We start from the raw sequence: 23,829 nt of genomic DNA on the forward strand, positions 1-23,829 counted from the left end.
CTATATGACTCTGTTTCAATAATTTAAATTTGAATTTCAAATTATGACAACTTCAAACAATATTTTCAAAGGTTACTTAAAAGTAGGAAATCACTGTTTTTAGAAAACCAGTTCTACCAACAAAATATGATTTTAGATAAATCCACATCAAAAAAATAATACCCTAAAACTATTTGTTTAGAAAAAATCAAATTATACTTGAAACTTGTGCAAGATTAAAAAAATATTATTTTGTTTTTTATTACATATAAAAACACACTAACACAAATATATAACACCATCTTCGGAAGTTGTAAGTTGTTTGCACCGTTAATTATTGAGTTGTTTATTAGTAGAAGAATTATTTCCGGTCACTGCACACTGACAGCATCACCGATAGATCCCTAAAATTTAATCCTTTTAATCTCCCTTTTTAGAATCTCTATTAAATATTGGGGTATTTGTAAATTTGCCACTGTTTTTTTCTAAATCGCAAGGATGCCACCTGAATGACCGTTATAGTGGTATTGTTGTAATTTTTCAGTGGCAGTTTTGCAATAACGTTTCAAACCAGTGGCAAATTTACAATTGTCCCATAAATATTTAGACATTAAAGATATACTTCTTAAAGAGATATCCTAAATTTGAATAACTGAAACAAAAGTATCTATCGCACTCAAAGTGCTATGGTTGTACATCGCAAGGACTGAGAATAATAAAGAAGTTATTCTAATTTTTGGCAAGTGCTTTGGGAAGGATGGACCCATCATTTTGAGGAAAGCCTAAAATTTTAGGATTAAAATAAGATTGGACGTCTATTGGTGATTCTCTAAATAAACTTATTTGCATATTTTACAATGATGAAACTTTGATGCTACTACGCTAGTACACTAGCATACCAACGACAACTTATTATGCATACAGTTAACAATGACGCACTGTCGTAATCAGAAGAATTTTACGAGTGACATATAAGAAATTTTCTGAGAATTTTATTCATGCAATAAGGCTCCAGTAACCTAGGCAGTTTAGGATGCATAAATTTTAGGGAAATTTAAATTTGCTACGGCAAAATTTATACAGCCCTTGTGAGCTGTGCGAGAAGCTGCCCCTCCCATCTAGCCACAGACCATGACTCGGCATCCGGCGTGGTTTTCCGGTCACGCGAAGCAATCAGCAAACACAGCGGCGGCGGCGGCTGGCGGTGGCCTGCACCGACGGGTTCGACGTCCTCCGCAGTTCAACCCCTTCGCTGAGGAGATTTGCTCCGGTCCAACAGAAAGTACCGCAGGAATATGACATCTCCATGTTACTTTTATCAGTTTTTTTTATGTTCTTGCTTTCCATCCTTTTTGTTTCCTTTCTTTTTTTCCCATTTTATTGGTGCGGATCAATGAGTAGCTTCTGGATTTCACCAAAACAAAAAAAAAAAAAATTTGGTCGTTTGCTGAGGTAACAAGAACCAACTACTAGGTCATATATAGTGTTTAATTCTGTCTGTATCCCCATGAACATGAATCATTGATAACTTTGTTCTGCTTAGGCTGTATCTTCAAAGATTCATGGCATCCATATCAGCTAGAAAGCGATGCTCGGGTTGTAAACTGCAGCTTCAGACAGCAGGAGTGAGCTGATGGTGTTCTTCTTGGAGAGATGGATAAGATTCCATTTCTTGGGTATTGACTTGAACTTCAAGGAAATTTCCTGGATATGCCTGCTGAATAGGATTCAGGCTTTGAATGTGATTGAATCTTTGGTAATATCCACTGACCAGAGAAAGTATTGGTCCCTGCTTCGCTGATGTCCACCGACCGATTAAGAATTTTCTTTGGTTATCCTTATCGGCACACGCAACACCCGTCAAATTAAGAATTTCCCTCTCTTTCCATTCCAAGACTTTTATTGTGCAGTGACCAACATATAGCCGCAGTCACAGTGCCCATTGGCACACAACTCTACACACACTTGAAGTGAGGAAAATCTTGTAGCTCTGGCCAGGAGGCAATCATGGCGGAGGGTGTCGTCGGTTCGTTAATCTTGAAGCTCGGTGATGCCCTGGGAAATGAATCTGGCCAGCTGGGGTCGTCGTTGCTCGTTTATGAGGCAACTGCTCTGAAAGGCTTGTTTGGTGAGATACGGATGATCAAGGAGGAGCTGGAGAGCATGCAGGCCTTCTTCTGTACTGCTGAGAGGTTCAAGGATACTGATGAGACAACCGTTGCATTTGTGAAGCAAATCAGGGGTCTTGCTTTCGACATCGAGGATGTTATTGATGAGTTCACCTACAAGCTGGGAGAGGATCGCGAAGGCATGTTCCTACTGAAAGCAATCAGGAGGATCAGACAAATCAAGACATGGTATCGGCTGGCCAACAGTCTGCAGGAAATCAAGGTTAACCTCAAGAGTGCTGCAGAGAGGAGGTGCAGATATGACCTGAAGGGCGTTCGAAGGGACAAGAAACTGATGCGGTTAGGGAGCCTGAATCAAAGATCTACAGAATCAGTACATTTTAAGAGGGCAGCTGATCTGGTGGGGATTGCTGAGGATACACAACTTTTGATGGATTGGTTGAAGGATGAGGAGCAGCAGCATATGATAATTACTGTATGGGGCATGGGTGGTGTTGGTAAGACGACACTTGTTGCTCATGTTTACAGTGCTATCAAAACTGACTTTGATACTTGTGCTTGGATCACTGTGTCTCATAGCTATGAAGCTGATGATTTGTTGAAACAAATTGTCGTGGAGTTCCGGAAGAACGACCACAAGAAGGAGTTCCCCAAGGATGTTGATGTCACGGATTATAGAAGTCTGGTAGAGACAATCCGACGTTATCTGGAGAAGAAAAGGTATGTTCTTGTTTTAGATGATGTGTGGAGTGTGAATGTTTGGTTTGATATCAAAGATGCATTTTCTCATGGGAAACAAGGGCGGATAATGTTTACATCTAGAATATATGAGGTTGCTCTACTTGCTCCTGAAAGCCAAAAGATCAACCTGCAACCCTTGCAAAATCACTATGCTTGGGACCTTTTTTGTAAAGAGGCATTTTGGAAGAATGAAAATAGGAGTTGCCCAGTAGAATTGCACCCCTGGGCCCAAAAGTTTGTTGATAAGTGCAAGGGCTTGCCAATTGCTATTGTGTGCATAGGGCGCCTTCTGTCATTCAAGAGTGCGAATTTATTGGAGTGGGAGAATGTGTACAGAAATCTTGAGATGCAGTTTACCAACAATTACATCCTAGATATGAACATAATCCTGAAGGTTAGTTTGGAAGACTTGCCACACAATATGAAGAATTGCTTCCTCTATTGCTCCATGTTCCCAGAAAATTATCTGATGCAAAGGAAGTGGTTGGTACGGCTTTGGATTGCAGAAGGATTTATTGAAGAGAGTGAGCATAAGACACTGGAAGAGGTGGCAGAAGATTACTTGACCGAACTCATTAACCGTTGTCTATTAGTGGAGGTTAAGAGGAATGAATCTGGATACATTGACGATTTCCAAATGCACGATATCTTTCGTGTTTTAGCTCTCAACAAGGCTCGCGAAGAGAACTTCTGTGTTGTCCTCGATTACTCAAAGACTCATCTTATTGGCAAAGCACGCCGCTTGTCAATGCAAAGGGGGGATATTTCACAGATAGCAGACAATGTGCCACATCTGCGCTCATTGCTTGTTTTCCACAACTCACTTAGTTTCAATTCACTTCGTTCCTTCTCAAGGTCTGTTAAGTTATTGTCCGTCCTGAATCTTCAAGACAGTTCTATTGAGAGTCTACCAAATGATGTGTTTGATTTGTTTAATTTACGTTTTCTGGGTCTTAGACGAACAAACATTACATATATCTCGAGATCGATTGGAAGGCTTCAAAATTTGCTAGTGCTGGATGCTTGGAAAAGCAAAATTATGATTCTACCAGAGGAAATTATAAGGCTGTCTAAGTTGACACATCTAATTGTGACTGTGAAACCAGTGATAACTTCTATGAATTTTGTTCCTTCTGTTGGCATACCGGCACCTACTGGTTTATGGTCTTTGGCATGTTTGCAGACATTATTACTGATGGAAGCTAGCTCTGAAATGGTCTTTTACCTTGGTATTCTGGTGAACTTGAGATCATTTCGCATCAGCAAAGTACAAGGCCGCCATTGCAGCAAGCTGTTTTTTGCTATTACCAATATGGTCCATCTTATCCGGCTTGGAATACATGCAAATGATAAACAGGAAGTCCTGCAACTTGAAGCACTGAAACCACCTCCATTGCTGCAGAAGCTTATCTTGCAGGGAACATTAGATAAAGAATCATTGCCTCAGTTTTTCATGTCAATTAGTAAACTGAAAAGCCTCACAATTCTACGGCTTGTCTGGTCAAAACTCGACGAAGAAGACTTCTATTATCTTGAGGAATTACAGCAGCTAGTAAAGCTTCAGCTTTATGATGCATACAATGGCAAGAGGCTGTTTTTCCAGGCAACCTCGTTTCCAAAGCTCCGAATACTGAAGATCTGGGGAGCTCCTCACCTCAGTCTGATCAAGATAGAAAGTGGGGCAATGTCCAGCTTGGCTGATTTGAAGCTCCTGCTGTGTCCAGAACTGAAGTTATTGCCTCGTGGCATTGAACATGTGGCCACTCTTGAAGAGATGACGTTGGATTCTACAGCAGAAGAACTTGTGGGCAGGGTTAGGAAGAAGAATGAGGCGAAGATTTCTCACGTCAAGAGAGTTTATGTCGGGTTCATCAGAAATGGTGAGCTGGCTGCAGAAAGGATACAGTGAATGATCTCAATCTAGGCAATGCCATTCCTATTGTGTGTATCTGTTGTCTGATGATGTATACTAATCCAGACAATCTCATTTTTCTTTTGAATTGTAGTTCTCTGTTCTGTAATTGAATCTTTGTATATATATTTGTATCATATAACCCATTTTGGGTTTTATATTAATATGTGAAGATATGCAGAAGGATTGTTTCCTACTTTTTTCATTCATTGATGTGCACATCAATTATAGTCAATTTTCTTTTCAATCATAGCTTCATGTTTTCCGTTTTTTATCAAAAATTTGTGCTTGTATTTACAGCTTTGATCCCCAATTTCATTTGTTTGTGGGACATTTTTTTTTTTGCAAGTGCCATTAACTCAACCATTGATTGATATAGCCTATATTCACTGTAACGGAAACGTTTATCTGGGAGGGGCCACTATATTTACATTTCCTTTTGGTTGATGGAACTAAACACTAGAGTTTAAGAGTATACCTTCCATCCTTTAATAAAAACTGCAGAGTGAAACAAACAGTTTTGTTGCCTTTGCAACTTGCAAGGAACTGATATACCCACTATTGCAGTCTGGTGAGTTTACTCAGTCATAGATATTGTCTGTAATATCAAAACACGATTTGAACATTGAACCATAAATTTGAGGTTTCAAAGGATGAATGTGAACATTTTATCTAAAAATAAAAAAGATATCAATTGTGAGAGTTTGAAAGAATGGCTTTCAAACATAAATTCTAAGTCATTGATCCTTATTTTAAAAGTCACAAAGTAATCCACTGACCACTGTCTCATATAGCCATATACAAATAGGCTTCATTTGCAATGAAGTCCCAACTCTTCATAACAGACAAAACCAAAACATCTATGTAGTGATTGTATACTGTAGACCAGCAGAAAACAGCAGCCCTACCTGACATCCTTTTCTTACTGGAATACAGTGTTTTTTCACATAAAAGGAACATAGTTAATCACATCAACAACAATAATTAAAATAAAGTGCTTACTCGGTAAACATGGCCATGGTGTTTTCAAGATACCCCAACAAAATGTGTAGCGGCGGCTGCATTGTTGGACACAATATTGGAGCAACTCCCAAACCACTCTATCACCCTGTCAGTGCAAAAGGTAAGGTTGTGATGACAAGCGAGATTAAGGATGTAAGTAGACTGGCCCACCAACCCGTTTATAGGCTAATTAAGCGGGTAGCCGGGCTAGCCCACTTACACCCCTAACCGTGATCCAGCAGTTCCTCTAGATAGACGGGTGCCAATTACCCGGCCGACCATCGGTGTTGTAACATATGGACTAATATGCATATTTGACGTTTATAAGTAGCTCTTTTAACAAAATTACAAGGAATCCACGGCTAAAGTGGCAATAAACTGACAATTTAGATTCAAGACGTCCTTTCCGCGTTCCGATGAATTGTGCTCTTCCAGCAGCCAATTCCGTTTCCAAAAGAAAATTCCGATTTAGTTATATTTCCAAACACTTCCAAAAATTTCCGGCTGATTGTTAAACAGGTTTGGAATCCGGAAATATCCAAACCGTTTTCAACAATATGATTGCATCCGATATGATTGCATCCGACGGCAGGCAAAAGATTCAACTATGGTAATATAAATTAAAGAATGGTTCTCTTTCCCCCAAATAGGCAACGACGGGCCTATTAGGCACGTAATTCAACTTTACAGAAAGAATTGGTCGGCCTTTGCCAAACACAATAAACTAAATTATGCATATTTTTCTGCTATATATATATAAGAACACGTAAAATGCCCTCTCACAAGTATTACTACTATTTTCTTTCGTGTGTTTACCTACCTAAACTGGGTCACTGCTTCTAGGTAATACCCGTACAGGAAGGCTGGCTGGTGTAGAGTTGTAAATATCGGCTACACCATGTCCATCTCCTTCGCTTCCACCATACTTCTGAGGGGCATCGGTGAAATGGTAACTCACGCCTTGTTCTATGTCAAGGTCGTCGTCATCATCACCCATGTACCTTGTCTTGGACATGGCGGCATGGGGGCTTCGCCAACTATTGTTGCTTTGATCTAGTTCTGGGTTTCCATCCGACGTGTCATCGCTGTGATGGCTAGAACTGTGACAGGACATGTAATTGTTACCAAAATCAGGAGGCTCAAGGAAACTGTCTTGTGGATCAATTGACCTTCTGGAGGTCAGCCTCCAATCGCTTTGATGGCTGGAGACATGGCTAGCTTCCAAATGATTTCTGAAGTCCGGAGGCTCAAGAAAACTGTCTTGAGGATGCCCAGCAAAACTGTTTTGGGGATCAGTCCGCTGCCTCGAGGTCTGAGCCCACCATTGATGGCTCGTAGAGTTTTGTTCCCTGCCCTGGTACCTGAAGGGGGCCTGTTGAAAGAATGCACTTGATGTTGATGCCTCCAAGTTACTTCGAGCTCTTCTATACAAATTAGAGTCCCAGGTTTGCTCGTCTTCAATTTCTGTTAATGGTTTGCTCAGGAGTGGCCATATATCCTCCTGTTGCTCATGTGATGCAAGGTGAGGAGATGAGTGCGCTTCTCTCTCCGAGTGTGTCTGGTGATGTGTATAATACCAATCCAGAATATATGGACAAGCTCTTTGATCTGTGTCAAGCAGTCCTAATGGGTTGAAATTAAAGAAGACCCCATTGCTGGGATAGGTATTCCTAGGGAGCAGTCGCTGGAAAACATCAGCAGTCTGACCTCTACTACTCAACCCAAGTTGTGATGCTTCCGTTGTTTGAAAGGTATGTTGACGGATTTGCTTCTCCTTGAATTTCTGGAGGTTGCAGATAAATTTCCTTCCATCTGCGTTTGGCTCCCATGATGTATAGGTGCTTTGAAAACTGTAAAAAAATGAAATATCACAGTTATGCCAAAGCAATCTTCATTTAAAATAACTTACTTTCAGTCCTTTTTGTTGAACACTTAAATTTCAATATTGGTCTGGTGTTGTTATATCAATGAGATTAGACTGGAAACTGGATTCATGTTCCATTGGTTTCAATCATTTGGAGAGATGGAAGTTGCCACACTATATACAGAGACAAGCCAAGCTCCCCAGTACACCCAGAAAGACTGAAGGGCAGATGACTAGCTACAAAAAGTTCTCTAGCAAGGAATAAACCGATTTACCAAAGGGGATCTACTAACATGGAATAATGCACTCAATTTGAAAAGGCAAAGCTAGAAACGTGGCTCATGGCAGGATGTGCATAGCCATAAACTAAGGCAAGGTGAACATAACCTTATATAGTTCACGGCCCCTACCTACAACACTAATGATAGCATGCTCCAGATAAAAAAAAAAGATGTGTATTTAGTTTTAAAACTACATGTGAGTACCTCAATAGCGATTTCTCCATTTTTCCTTGGGAGCTTCTCATGCCTTTAACTGCATTATGTGGTGAACCATAGTTTGTATTTCCATGTCTGGTGAAGTCAAACAGGCTCAAGCTGTTGAGATGTTAAACAGCAATCCTGTTAGATGCAGCAGAGGTAGCAAACGGATAGTCATAATCAATTATAAAAGACACAAACCTGCAAACATCTCCTACTCCATCAACGTATATTGTAAAGTCTGATATGAAGCGTAGAATATCATCGACACACTGCACGAGTAAAAACTCAGCATTTTATAACATAATTTAGAAATATTTTCTTCTGGTAAAAAGTCAACTTCAAACATTACCTTTGGAACCACAAATATTAACAGATATGGAGTGATAAAAATTGAGGCCATCTCTTCTAGTAGCATCGTTATAGTATACTGCAATTGCAATTTATGGGGCATCAGTTGTAAAAACAAAACTGTACAACAATAGAAAAGCTAAACAACCAAAATCAGGTAGCATGTAAATGTATTGGCATATCACAGCAGGGATACATTTTGATTTGCATCAACCAACTGTTCTAGTAACAACTTTCCTGTCTAAAGAGCTTAGTAGTTAGGAGCATAAACAAGAAATAAATATCTATCACATGTATTAAGCTGACTAAAACAGATTGAGCATGGAAGTACCATCTGAGAAAAAAAAATGTGTAAAAATTTAGTTTTAGTTCTTAAATCAAAACAATAATTAGTTGAGCAGAACTTTATTTCCAAATAATTACCAATTGTGCTCCCAATATTAAAAAATGTTCAACAAACTGCAATCAAAAAAGAAAAGGACACAAGTATACTAGTTCAGTGTTTTACTGGTTGTTGTCTGGTTTTGTGAACAACAATCACTTAGATATAATCGGATCACCAATTTCAACATTTTAACAATAGACAGAATTGAGGGATAAATTACCTGAAACAGAGACTCGAATTCCCTTCGCACATCTTCACTGCCTTCTTTACCACGCCACCTTTTAGGCATGTAGTGTGTCTGCTGCACAACAAAGGACATAGCTCCTTCTGGATCTATCACTTGAAGTTCGTCGACCACAACTCTCCGACTAACAGTTGCTATTGTTCCAAGAACAATAGTGTACCAGAGAAGATCTCGGCCAAAAACCTTCACAAATAATGAATTATATGAGTTTGAAAAAGTAAATGGCATTCATGTGCCACTAAAAGCATGTGTATGCAGAATAAATAACTTACATGACCCTCAAGTATGGATTCACCTAGAAATCCAAGGATAAGAAGAATACCAGCCAAACCACCAGATACAAACGATATAAATTTTGCAATTATAGATATTACTGGAGTTGGAAACTGCTTGAAATAATTTAGGGAGTCAACAGTACTGTTATTTAACCTATGCTTGAAGAAATGATCAACCTGAAAATTGTTTAAGCAGTTGCATCAGTAAAAGGGAAGTATAACTACGAATCATCTATATAGAACTAAAACATGTACAAACATCAAAAAGGTAGAATAATCAATTGAATAACGTTTTACAACACAACAAACTTAGTTTGTGAAGTCACTAGTCACCTCATTGTATTCCCTTAAAATCCACTTTGAAAGATTTGACCATCTTCGAGCTGATGCTGTACTGGGGTGGTTGTAGAATTCTTCTGCATATCTTAGAAAGAGGTATACCAATGGGAAGATCACAAGACAGGGTGACAGAAGAAGCATGACAATACCAATAAACACAAGCCGCTTCTTCAATAAAGACGGGCTTGTTAGAAAGTCTTTTCTAACACAAAATTTGCTGCAGCAGAACAGGATGTAAGTTTCAGACGGAGAAGAATGGTAGGTTATGTAGCTAAATAAGGTAGAAATTATTTTCTAACAAGCACACATTTTGAGGAAACAATATATAGATAAAATGATCAAGGACATAAGGAGTTGGATTCTCAACAATAAAAGTTCAAACATAACTATAATAATCAATACATACTCTTTAAACTGTTAAGCAACTTATGGGCTATACATCCAGTAGATCTGTTTTTGCATAAAATTTAATGCTATCTGGATAAATGTCCATTTAATATGCCATATCATGTCCAAAGGTCATACCACTTCCTTGAATAACTTAAACACTTGAATAACTTTTGTGAACGAAAATTAAAATGCCAACAACAATTAAGCGATATGCTACTTTTGGCTAACAGAAGCAGACATAAGGCTTACCTATCGAACATGGTTTGGAAGATGCACCAATTCAATGTCCACTCCAGGGTCTTTGGAAGCATCAGATAGCTTTTCTTTCCATGCATACGTGAGCTGATAGTTGGGCCAACTCCAGGAAGCCAACAGGGGATTGGCAATGCGATGATGGATTTATTAACCATCCCAATCAAGTAGTTTTCTTTACGCATTATTCGCATGATTATATCATGCTCTGTGAGACCCTTAACGACGCAAAGTCGTTGTGAATTCTGTAAAAGTACAATCTTCTCAACCACTCTGGGCCATGATATAGTCTGAATCTCGAGATCTGTAACCTTGAGACTACAGAAAAAAATACAGCAGATGCTACATAGATAAATCACTTGTTCTAATCATTAAAAGTTTAGTAACATGTACAATGCATGAAGTTGGAATATTACCTGTTACAGTAGAAGTCACGGACCTTTAGTGTGCTTCTCAGTTTTACAAAAAACTTCACAAAGTTCATCAAACCGTATGTTGACAGTATAGCCATTGATCCAACAGTGATCAACTTTGTAAATGTGAAAGGAACTAATGGATGATCCTTAATGAGTTTCATCAGGTCACAAGGTTTCGCCCCTAACTCAAGCGCCTCCACTCCACATTTCAAATCACCCAGGGCAGCCCAATCAACAAACAAGAAGAAAAATCCAATACAGAATACCATAAACACCACATTAAGGATCTCAATTATCCATATGGTGATGATGCACCTGAGGCCTTTTGCGCAGAAATATTCATAAATCCTCTCAAAGAAAATATCCAAGTCAGGTATCACGTCGGCATTACAGTCTTCTCCATGAAGTAGCCCAGATGGGCTCTCATTGCCAGTAGATGGCAATCTTCGGTAGTCCGACAATTCAATTTCAGCTGGAATGTCAATAAGATGTGCCGATAGCTGTGATTCACCTCTCCATGGCCACTTAAACTCTGATAGTGTAGTTCTGCCCTTCGGAAGGAAGGACATCATTTATGAAGGCTTCTCTCCCATGCCACAGCACGCGACCTCCAAAAGTGCAAGATCAGATTTTCATTAGAAAACTATCGTCAGCACTACTTTAAAATGTAGGGGAGTAAGATGACCCTTTTGTTTGTGGCTATCATAGTAAATAATAAATAAAAATCACAAGCAGGACGAATTTAACTCGATGCATCATTTCTGCTTAAACCCTAGCGAGAGATCACATGGTAGAACCAATCCTCAAAGAGGAAAAATACTTAATTCAACCAACGAGAAGAGTCACCGACCACGTGTCGGCTAGCTGAGCGGGCCGGGGCAGGCAGCACCGCGATTCCTGGACACTGGAGCCGCCGAGCCCACAGCGGCGGCGAGACAGCAGCGAGGAGCGCCGGACTCAAGCGGCTTAGGGCTAGGGCTAGGGCACTAGCTTCGCGGACATAATAGCACGCGAGTAAAGGGGAGTTAAAGCGAGGGGGCGAATCGGAGTAGCTTACCAGGATGGGGGAGCGGCGCCCGGACGGGGAGGGGAGGGACTCCGGGAGGGGGCGGCGGGCGAGGGAGGGGAGGGGTCGCCGCAATCGCGGCCGGTGGCGGCGGCGGTGGCGACAGCGGCAGCGAAGCAGGGGGGAATCGGAATCGTCGGAGACGACGATCTCGTTAGCAACAGATTGGGTTATCATCGCACGCCACAGCTCGTGGTGGGCTGGGCCTTGTTGGGCCGTCACGACGGAGAAAATGGATATTGCGTATAGTGGTTTCACTGTAATGCTATCCGAAGACGCGTTTCTTTAAAATGCCATATCAAGCGAGTGTTTTCAGCTACTTTGCTATTTTTCTGTTTTTTGAGTTTTTTAATGCTTTTTGACTTATCAGCCAGGCAACATGACAGAAATGTCCCTAGTTCCAGTTGAATGAACGTGCTGATCACCATCTGAGCCAGCGTCTTCTTCCTCACATGACAATGACTGAGCACAAGGGCGGCACGGCGGCTAGGGACACGTTTCATCCTAGAACCATAGGCATTTTCGTTACATCACCCGGATGATAAGCCAAAAAATTTGAAAAACTCAAAAAAAATAGAAAAAATAGCAAAGTGGCTAGAAGCACTCACTCAGTATGATATTTTAAAGAAGGAAAAATTTTATCTATACCACAAACTTTTAGCTGGTACCAAATAATACCACAGATTTTGCACCTTCTCAGAAATACCATAACTTTGAACGCTACGTAACAGAGGAGAACGTGAGTATTTTAGAGGACAAAAATACCCCCGTTAGAGAGAGACGGCCTAGTATCATGCGTATACAGAGGCAACACCGATCTTTTCCTTTACGATTAAAACTGATCTGTGCTGCTACCGATATGCTCGATACTTCTGTGTAAAACAAAAATTGACATGTTGCTTTCTTGGTTAATGAAACTACTAGCACTTAAAAATCAATTGGAAAGATTAAAACAAAAATTGACGGCCTAGTATCATGTTGCTTTCTATGTCTAAACGCTATCTTCTAGCACTTAAAAAACATTTGGAAAGATTAAAAACTTACCTAGCCTATAGGGCGACTGAGCCGGCGGCGGCGGTGACACAACTGTGGCGAGGACGGTGACGACCCGGCCACCGAGGGCAATCTCGTTATTTTTAAATTTTTTGACTCTAAAATAAATAAAATAATGGCCAGAGTGTCTACCAGCTAATTACCCTATTTTTGTGATGCCTGCAGTAAATTCATGATTTTACGGTGTCCACCGGCTAATTACGCGTTTTTTCGATGCCCTGTAGCAAATTTTGCTGATAAAGTTTTTGCCTTGTTTCTAATTGGAAATGTAATTATAACACATAAAAATCGTATAATTGGCAAGATAATTTATAAGTCCCTATATATAAAGAATTTGTGCAATGAGAGGTGGAGTTTATCCTAGACGTTTGAACTTATGAAAATGATTTCAGCCATCCGATCTTTGCGTTGGGGAACCGGCAACCGTGCTTCCTGTAGTTTTTGTGGAAATGAAGTGGAATCGCCAAGCAATACATGAGGGCATGTACCCTCACCTCAATGGCGTTGTGTGTGACGACTACTGCCCATAGTGTTGATCATGTATATATTCACATATATATTTTAGGGCAAAACAACAACACGTATAGTATAGTCAAAATTTACAACAACACATATATATTACATAAAAATACATAGATCATTTTTTAGCCATTAAAGTTAAGTTTATGAATAAATTAAAATACATGTGAATATATATTCCTTATTTATATTGATCATTTTCTCTATTTAGCTTGTGTTTAATTACTTATTTATTTTTAACGATTAATGAAAAGTATACGTATATATATTAGATGTAAATATATTTACATCAATCAATTACCATATTTATCTCACTGATTAGGGAAGTAGGGAAAAATGTTAAAGATGGAAATGTGAAGTTGCGAATGCGGAGTAGCGTAGGACGTTAGATCAAAATAAAGGTCGTTCGGTGATGAATGTCATCAAATAATGAGTAAAACGAGTTGGTACAAGATTTGCATTTTGTTTGATTGACATGAGAGCTCTAGAGAATTGCCTAATAAGAATATAGGTAGCTGGCTTCTAATCACAAAGCGTGTTTTAGGAACAATATCAACCAACCATTTTGTGCTTGTGTGTAGATGTTGTTTTGATTTCTATTGGGTTTTTAAAATTGTCAAAACTTCCTCAATCATTAGTTTTGTTGATTTTTTGTGAATAGAACTTGAATCCACTACAATCTTTATAGAACTATTAGTATGGTGACCCACACATATTGCATGACTAGTATCTTTATAAATTCTATCTATACAAGAGTTCTTATCTTGATATTGATTATTTTCTAAATTGTATTTATACATGTAACCTTATTTTACTTTTATGTATTTTTCAATTCCCAATTTGTATATTTACTTTTATTCTAATGTGTGCGGGTACATAAAATCTTTTTTGCGTAATATTTATTTTTTATTTAAATTCTAAATACTTTTAAATTGTATTTATATATCGATTATTTTCTATTAATTTTACTTATATTTAACCAGAATTTTAGATATTTCCAAATTGCACTTACAGATGGACTCTTCACTTAATATTAATTATTTTTAAATTTTTAATCCGAAATTTGGGTTTTTCTAAAATGTATAACACATGGATTCTTTTTTTTTACTTTTCTTTATTTTAATTCTGAAATTGTATTTCTAGTTTGATTCTATTTTTGTTTTTCGATTAATATGAGATTTTATAGCTCGTGAGAATGAGTATGGTGACTTTTTTCTTATTACTTTATATATATAATATAATAATAGTGTAGTTATCTCAAACTTATTTTAACACGTATATATTAATAAATTTGTTAGTCATGCTATTCAGTAGATCAAGATTGGTTAGCTATTGTCCAACCTAGTTTCTATCCATACACAGTACAGTAGGGTTTTCAATGTTTGAAATCCCCTAAAAGAACAACAAGGGGCTAAATTCTTGAGATCTACACGGCTGCACCATGTTCTTGTTTGAACCAGAAACTAGTTACAAACTACCATGCTATACTATCAGTTATCCATCTAGAAGTTGTCACCATCATCATCATCATCATCAGTACTTTGCCTAGCAGCATCTTTCATGCTACCAAAGTACTACTTCGTCCCATAATAATTTTATTTTTCGTTTTTTTTTCAATGTTTGACTATTCGTTTTATTTAAATTTTTTTTGCAATTTCTATTTTTATTATTACTAGATGATAAAATATGAATAGTATTTTATACGTGACTAATTTTTTTAGATTTTTACATAAATTTTTTAAATAAGATAAATGGTTAAACATTGAAAATAGAAAAATGAAAAATAAAATTATTATAGGACAGAGATAACACTACTCTTACTGTTACGCTATGCTACGTAGTATCTCATCTCCACGCTGCTCAGTGCCGTCTCTGTTGTCCTGCTTATTGTCAGTATTCTGTACCGCTGCAGCTTGCTTCAGCTCAGTGCCTTTCCCCAGGAGAAAGGCATAGAGCCCCACAATGATGAATGATGTTCCAAGTATGCTGCAGACCATGACAGTAAACAGTCTCATACTCTCATAATGTATTCATGCAGCATTAACATTTTTGTCGTACTTGCTACGGTAGTGTTTTTTCTGTTTTATATTATAAAACTTTTTTGGTATTGACTGGATTCATATGTGTGCTAATTAATCTAGATATATTGATGAATTTATACATACTTATAATATAAAATGGAGGGACTATATGTTACGTCCGCGCACGAAAAAACAGGAACTCACCACCCTAAGAAGATACTGGTACCAAGCAACACAGAGTCCATGATAACCATCGCGATCAGTGACAATGAGTTGAACATAGATGGGTAGATGGGTCCACGATGCTTTACCGCCCATGACATCAGGACAAATGAGACGCCAGTGTTAAACACCCCCTGATGGAATGTGCACATCAGCTTAATTAATGTCAATTTTCAAACCAAACAGATAGAATGGAACAATTTTACCATAAATATTTGGATGGGAAATCTTACCGAGTAAACAACTGTCAGAAGCTGCAGGTTCCACTTGATAGTCCATACAGATTTGGTAGGGTTGATCAGAATGCCAATCACAAAGGCTTGCAGGCTTCCAGAAAGGCATGTCAGGGTGGTTGCCCAGTACCTGGATGGAAACACCTTTGCAAGCCTAACCTGTAGTGTATTTGCAGTAAAATTATACTCTGAAGTAGCAGTGCTTCAGAAAAGGTGACTACCATGTGGTTTGGTGGTGTGATCTTGAAAACTGATAGCCTCATCTTTTCTTTTCTACTTATACTTTTAAGCTAAAATTTGAATTTTTAACTTCAAATTTAGAGCTGAGAAGTAACTACAAGTACAAAACTAAAGAGTTGGCATGTTCCAGCTTGCAAGACTGAGGGCATGTTTAATTAGGGAAAATTTTTGGGTTTGGTTGTTACATCGAATATATGTATAAACATTTAAAATATTAAACATAGTCTAATAATAAAACAAATTAAAGATCCCATAAGAAAACTATGAGACGGATTTATTAAGCCTAATTAATCCATCATTAGCAAATATTTACTGTAGCACCACATTGACAAATCATGACACAATTAGGCTTAAAAGATTTGTCCCGCAATTTAAACGTAATCTGTGTAATTGGTTTTTTTGCCTATATTTAATACTCCATGCATGTATCCAAATATTCGATGTGATAACATGAAAATTTTGTTTTGGGAACTATAAACAGGCCTGAATTAATACCTGTATGATGAACCAAAAGGCATAGCCAAGGCAACTGCCACACAAGAACAATGTACCGGCTACCATATTGCGATGATAGGCGTGTGGGCCTGATTCATCATGGCTGTGGAATTTCAACAGGTGGGAAGGCCAGGGGTGATGCAGCAGTTTGCCCTTGTAAAAGCTCACTACCATTGTTCCTCCCACACATGTTATGATGCCCAAGAGCTTTGCCTTGCCAGGCCAGTTTCTAAGCACCAACTTCTCTACTCTAAATGAAAATTAAAACATAAAGGTTATTGGTGATAGTGTGGATCACAATGTGTTGAAAATATTTTTTTCCACGAGTAGGAGAAATACCGAAATATGGTCGCGACGATAGATGTGACAATAGGAATCATGTTCAAAAATATGACAGAGTAAGTGGCAGAGGTGCTTTGCAAGCCATAATAGTACAGCCCCATTGATAGAATTACCCTGCAACAGGCAGAGGAAGAAGAAAGGTTTCAGAACCATGGTAGAATGGTTGCAACCAACGCTAGAGCTCGTGAAACTTGTGTGAAACCAAGTAAATTCATGTTACCAATCAGAGTTGGATTGGACAGGTACTACACCATATCAATCAACATGGTCATGTTTCATTTTAGTAAAATAAATGGTCATGTTTTAAAAACATCCCTTTTAGCATATATATAACAATGCCATGTTTCCCTCATTTTTTACCAAGCTAACTACTGGCACCATATACAAATATAAGAATTTTGAAATTTTACTCACCCATCCCATAATATAAGAGATTTTCCCCTTGTAGTTTTCGGCTAAATATAATGGATTTTGGTGTACAAATTGTACCATCAAGAAACTCTAATTCTTTTATTCCCATATTACCCCAAACTACCCTTCTATCCCCAGCCACATCTCTTTAACATATGTGTATCAGTATATTCTTGTTAGGGGCTGATTCCGGTGCATTGTACTGGTAGTAGAATTTAATCACACTGTTGATTTATTTTTATCGAACGGTTATGATTAAATTATACTACCAATAATATAATAATATTAGGTATAGTAAAAATTTAAATGAGTAATATCGTCCTTTTTATTGTGATCTTTATTGCAAAAAATAAAATTACAAAATACTGCTAATTATTAATTAATAAAATACAAAAATATCCTTTTTACTCAATTGCTAAGCTTAGTTCTATTGATAGTAGAATACTACTAGTAAAATATACCGAAGAGTTATCCTTCTCTTTATCGTTAATTTATCTTAAAAAAGTATAAAAAAACCACTTATATAATGAGACGGGGGAGTATAAGGCAGATAACCAAATGCAGACGGTACCCTTGCACTTAAACATGTTTGTATATGAACATAACACATGGGTACCAAACTTACATGGTGTCAATGGGTTGAACAGGGGGGCAAGCTGCTCTACTAGTGCAGCTAACCACCTGAGTAGTAGTACTGAGAAAAAGCTGAATTTTTAATCCATTTTTCTTCTGAAACTATCATTTTCATAAGCATATATAGGGAATGATAAATTGGTAATATTTTCCCTTCCACAAGTAAAACAAAAGTAGTATTTGATTATTGAGAGAAGAAGCACCAACCCAAATGTAGCGTTTAGGGAAATCCAGCACCACTCCACAATGCCCGGGATTTTCCTATGTTTCCTAGAACATAAAAACAAGGCCAAAACAAAAAAAAAATCAGAAAGGAAATAAAGATCATTAAGAAAGGAAAAGCAAAGGGTGCTTGAGCTGAGGTCGTTTTTTATTTCCACTACAAACAAAGGTTGCCTGGTCATCAACTACCCCATGTTGGTACCAGGTCTTCATCTTAAAAAAACCGAGCTGAACTGACTGACTGTGTTCATATTATTAGTACTAGGTTGATCACAGTTCATTCATTTATATTTAATGAGTGATGAGTGATTAGTGGTGCGCTTTGCGTGTACTTCCCTTCGTTCCACGTTGTTTAACTAGATTTATCTATGTGGTCCTATGTTATTGATGGGACTATATTGAGGGAACATATTTTTGTTTCATATTACGTGAAAAAGATATTTTTTTCTCTTCTGCACTATAAGGGCCTCTTCGTTTCAATAGATTTTTACAGGAAAACTGGAGGAATTGAACTGTTTTCTGTGAAATTCTTGTAAAATTCCTGTGAAACAAAGAGGCCTAAGATTTTTTAAGATTGCCTGAATTCATTTATGTGCTAATGAATCTAGACACGTATATAAAATATATACATTAGATGTTAGGGGACACGATGACATTTGGAGTACTAAAGTACTTCCAACGTCACGTAGTGATACACATGTGCAGAAATAACTTCCGGTTTGAACCAAGAAGGAACCACCAAAATGTTCACCAGGAAAGCAAGAAATGCTCGCACGCACGCACGAAGACGAAGTACGTACGTACCTCTCGAAGACGAAGGCGAGCGGCGCGACGGCGACGGCGCCGACGAGGTTCCGGTAGGCGAGGAGCGCGAAGGGCCGCATGCCGGCGCCGAGGGCGAGCTTGGACAGCAGCACCAGCACGACGGAGAAGAGCTGCACCAGCACCATGCTCGCCGGCAGCATCACGCCCTCTCCCGCCGCCGCTGCCCAGCCGCCGTCCGGCTTGCCCTCTCCGGCCATGGCGACCTCGATCGATCTCCGTGCAATGCAAGCTTACGGGATCAACACGAAGTTGTATGAAAAAAAGACTTCGGGGCATGCGAACGTTTCATTATGGGTCAAATTTATGTAATCGCGATGGATGGTTGGATGAGAGCGTGAGCTGCCGACAGAGACAAATAGTTAATGTGTGCATGCATCACTGGCCTAGCTTGGTACTGGTAGTAGCTAGTCTATATTTATGTAGTAAACTATAGTACAAATTAACTTGCATTGATTTGTTTCTTTGGCTTGATTTGTTAGTATTTGCTGCAGACTTCATGACCCAGCTGTTCTTGATGATGCATAATATCAAGGCGTGGTTTAGTTTGCAAAATTTTTTTCGGAAAAACATCACATCAAGTTTTTTAAAAAACATTTGAAGTATTAATCGCAGTCTAATTACAAAATAAATTTCAGATTCCGCCTAGAAACCGCGAGACGAATCTTTTGAGTCTAATTAATCCATCATTAGCACATGTTGGTTACTGTAGCACTTATGGCTAATCACGTCCTAATTAGGCTCAAAAGATTCGTCTCACGATTTCCCCCATAACTGTGTAATTAGTTTTAATGTTCATATATATTTAATACTTTATTTAGGTGTCTAAAGATTCAATGTGATGTTTTTGGAAGGGCCTAAATAAACAAAATATTAATTTTGATGTTACTAGAATTTAGCGGAAAACGAGGTGAGGTACTACCCCTGTTCAAAAATATAAGACGTATAGGTTCTTATCAAATGGCATCAAAGAAAATGATATATTAAGCTCGTTAGGAAATGTCATTCAAGGAATACGCTGATGTGCGAAAGGAATTAAAAACACTAAGTTATTCACCAGCAAAACAAGACGAACATGTTTATAGACGAGGACAGTACAGGCCGGATTAATTCAATCTTTAAACCACTGTAGTCAGTCAATGGGTCATGGATGCAAACAAAACAAGCAGGTAGAGTCATTTGTCTTCTTGCTTTCTATATATAATCTTGGACTCACACAAAAGAGAACAATATAAACACAGAGCTAAGGATGTAGGAACCATTTGGCATAAATGGTTGGGACTATTTATACTTCACTCAGTCACATTTTTTCTCTTCAAATCATATAAACTTTGGATAGATGGTCTTGCCTCAAGATTTGTGCAGCTATAGAATCCCTCCACCTTATCTTCTCCTCCCTCTCTATTATCATATTGCTTTCTCCACTAATGCTGACCCTCGCTCTGCCACCTCACTGCCCAGTATTTACTGATACCCTCATGCCCAATTCCCTTGCTCCTCCCTCTGAGTGGCAACAAGGTGACTCTACCCCCACCTTCTTCCTCATCTCTAGCAACTCCACCCTACCTCTTAAAAAAATCCAATGATAAACTTTCCATGTCATCAACACAAACCTATATTGTCGTCTTTCTCTCGTAAGGTTGAGGCGGTACCATCCTTGTCTGGTCATCCCTTAATGATGGGGATGCAGGACAATATCCTCATCTTGACCCTCCTAGCCCACCCTAACCCCAAAATCCTAATAGAGCCCCTAAAACCGTAACCAACTAGGTGATCACCGGTGTTCATCGGAGTTCACCGAAGACGAAGAGGAAGATCTTGCAGCAAATCGGGAGCTCGAAAGTATTGTGAGTTTGCTCATAAAAGGCATCAAGTGATGGATGTATAATACAATAGTACTACTTCTGTTTCATAATGTAAGATGTTTAACTTTTTTGTTGTAACGTTTGACCATTCGTCTTATTTAGAAATTTATACAAATATAAAAAATGACAAGTCATGGTTAAAGTTCTTTTGATAATAAAGCAAGTCACAAGCAAAATAAATGATATTTCTATAATTTTTTAAATAACACAAATGATCATACATTGCAAGTAAAAAAATCAAACATTTTAGATTATGAAATGGAGGAAGTACATGCTTAAGCACACACGTATCGTGGTTTGATTAAACAATACTATTGAAACTTACATCATATTGAAAAGTATTACACTCCGGTCTTATTGGGAATTTTGGATAACCTGAAATTTCTTTCATTTCAGATTTAATATGAAAGTTTTGGTCGGTTATTTAATTCCAATTCCTAGTTAATCCACAATGACAGACCAGGATTGAGATTGAGGTCCATATAAACGAGGCTTGATTACAAGTTGGGAGTGATGGAAATGACGTGCTGTCATGCTAATATATGAATGGCATGACCAAAGGTTCCAATCTGAAAATAAATTTTACGGGAATTCATTTCAAAATTATTTGAAGGTTTAAATAAAAAGTTTTTTGATGGTAAACCATATAACCTGTCGGTGTTTCACAATCATGAAAGACCATTTTTTTTTTTGGGTATCATGGAAGACTCGTGGTCTGGTATTGAAATTGAATATATCTTTCCATGATCATTATATGTTAACCATCCATTATGCCCCTCTGCTACTGCATGTACCAATTTTTGTATTAACATGTAAAGTTGAGAATGGAATTATACGAGAACATGATGTTAATTATATATATATATATATAAAAGATGACAGAATTAAATAGGACCCACTAGCCGCATGATTTTCATCCCATCTTTTCGCTTCTCTTGTACTTATAAACCTAACAATTTTTGATCTCAAATTTAGAATGATTTGAGTGTTTTTCACCGAGGTTTACTTTCCAGCTTTATCTTTCAGATCACTAATAGTACATACCAAAATCACACGCCAACTAGAGGATCCACTGGCAGCATGATATTCACCCATCTTTTTAATTTTACTTGCTTATAAGCAATGTTATTCTAGATGCAAGACAAAATTAGACGACAAAGCAATCTCTAGCATCACGATAGCTTATGTTACGTTTAGACTGATTGGACGTATTGGACGCATGAGACGAATTAGACTCCATTTAGACGATGTGCACTCTGGATATATACATAAAAATACATGATAAATACTAACATTGATCATATTTCTTAGTTCTCAAGTCTCATTAGAAGTAACAAAGATAAAAAAACAATCTTAATAAGTAAATAATAAACTAATGATTGCATGTTCATTATAACTTCATTAAATATGATGGCTAATCGTCATTCTCTTCTACTTGCTCATAAGCTTAATATATTTATGTTAACTCAGGTGTGATGGAAAAGATCTTGTGCTCACTATGCTAAAATTTGTGCATCATCAACACACAAGTCTAGACACGTATTGCACCATCTAAACACGTGATGTCTTCGCCTAGAACCCTCATCTACACCGTTTTGACTGTCTAGACACGATTAATGTTTAGAGTAGTGACTAGGGCATAAACTCAACGTTAGCCCCATGTCTTGAGACTAGACGTTGTCTAGATGTGTTAGACGTGCGTCTAGAAAAAAAAACATTCCTTATAAGTCAAAATTTAAATTTATAATCTTAAATTCCGAGTTGATTTTGAATTTTTTTTCACCGAAGTTTATTTTTCAGCCTTGTTTTTTTAGATCACCAAGAATATGTATATAAAAGTTTTATTTATAAATTATTTTTTATTTATAAATACGTTATTTGGCTTTTAATCACCCATTTGTTATTGTTATTCATTCCAGCAGCCAATGGCGGGGCACGGTATAAAAAGGTGGAGAGGCGTGACATTTATATGGAAGTCAGACGAATTACAGTAACAAAATGGCATATAATCTGCCGCACATAAAAATAGCAAGTACTCACCAAAGTTTGCACTGTATAAATCACCGTTAGAGTTGTGGGCATGGCAAAGCCGTTTTGTTAGGCTAGTTAGATGTACTGGCATGGATAAACTGTTCAAATTTACTGATAAATTTAGGTTAGGTTTAGTTTTATTTTTTAAAAAAGGATTCAAAGAATATAAAAATTAATATCCAATACTTCTTTTGAAACTTATAATACTACACACATAATGGCTCAATTCAGTGCAAAACTGGATTGTTTTGTTTACCTTGCGTATCAACGGATTGTTTAGAGCTGGGCACTGGCTAAAATATCAGGATCGACATCCATTCCACGATGTAACCCTTTCGGTTATTGACTAGATTCGTATGAATAATAATAAATTTAAACATATATAAAATAATCTTAATCAATAAATAAATCTGAACATAGCTAAAAGTAAATAGAGATTTTACTCCTTATTACCTGAGGTGGAAAAAAAATAGTTGATAGGGGCGCTAATGTGTCCTATTTCGCATTTGTGAATTTCCTATTCCTCTGTTTCATATTATAAGATTTTTTAAGTTGATCTAGATTTATCCATATATTAATATATATATATATATATATATACACACACACAAGCAAATGTCCGTGTTTTGCCACGGGATAAAAAATCATTATATTTAAAACTCTATTAAAATATATGACATTCATCTGTGTGATGTGTATATAATTTAGCGGACAAACAAGTCTTATAAAAACAACTGCTCCCTATGTGTTTTAATTAATAATGCCATCAACTTTTTTATCCATATTTTACCATTATTCTTATGAAAAAGACTTGCACAATTATCATTTACTTTTTTTATGAATTATTACTAAATATATTTTAATTATAACTATATTTTCACATATTTGCATAAATT

The 23,829-nt window shown here is 37.5% G+C and overlaps 3 protein-coding genes across 3 annotated transcripts; 1 reads left to right on the forward strand and 2 right to left on the reverse strand.

Moving 5' to 3' along the window:
* Positions 1–1,453: 1,453 nt before the first annotated feature.
* Positions 1,454–4,949, forward strand: LOC102700830 (disease resistance protein RPM1-like). Its single transcript, XM_006661588.3, has one exon. The coding sequence runs from the start codon at positions 1,987–1,989 to the stop codon at positions 4,756–4,758; it is 2,772 nt and encodes a 923-aa protein (XP_006661651.1). The 5' UTR covers positions 1,454–1,986; the 3' UTR covers positions 4,759–4,949.
* A 1,368-nt stretch (positions 4,950–6,317) lies between these two features.
* Positions 6,318–11,862, reverse strand: LOC102701107 (autophagy-related protein 9-like). Its single transcript, XM_006661589.3, has 10 exons — positions 11,816–11,862; positions 10,759–11,366; positions 10,340–10,660; positions 9,695–9,917; positions 9,359–9,538; positions 9,063–9,269; positions 8,459–8,536; positions 8,308–8,378; positions 8,113–8,223; positions 6,318–7,613 (listed from the first exon to the last, which is right to left on the reverse strand). The coding sequence occupies exons 2-10, from the start codon at positions 11,328–11,330 to the stop codon at positions 6,584–6,586; spliced, it is 2,793 nt and encodes a 930-aa protein (XP_006661652.1). The 5' UTR covers positions 11,331–11,366; positions 11,816–11,862; the 3' UTR covers positions 6,318–6,583.
* A 3,356-nt stretch (positions 11,863–15,218) lies between these two features.
* Positions 15,219–19,256, reverse strand: LOC102715053 (WAT1-related protein At5g64700-like). The gene is made up of 7 exons (XM_006662144.2): positions 19,020–19,256; positions 18,201–18,263; positions 16,947–17,063; positions 16,608–16,857; positions 15,873–16,031; positions 15,622–15,773; positions 15,219–15,382 (listed from the first exon to the last, which is right to left on the reverse strand). The coding sequence occupies exons 1-7, from the start codon at positions 19,235–19,237 to the stop codon at positions 15,220–15,222; spliced, it is 1,122 nt and encodes a 373-aa protein (XP_006662207.1). The 5' UTR covers positions 19,238–19,256; the 3' UTR covers position 15,219.
* Between the last annotated feature and the right edge of the window lie 4,573 nt (positions 19,257–23,829).

This window comes from Oryza brachyantha, chromosome 10, assembly GCF_000231095.2.
Source record: "Oryza brachyantha chromosome 10, ObraRS2, whole genome shotgun sequence".
In the NCBI taxonomy this organism is placed as follows: Eukaryota; Viridiplantae; Streptophyta; class Magnoliopsida; order Poales; family Poaceae; genus Oryza; species Oryza brachyantha.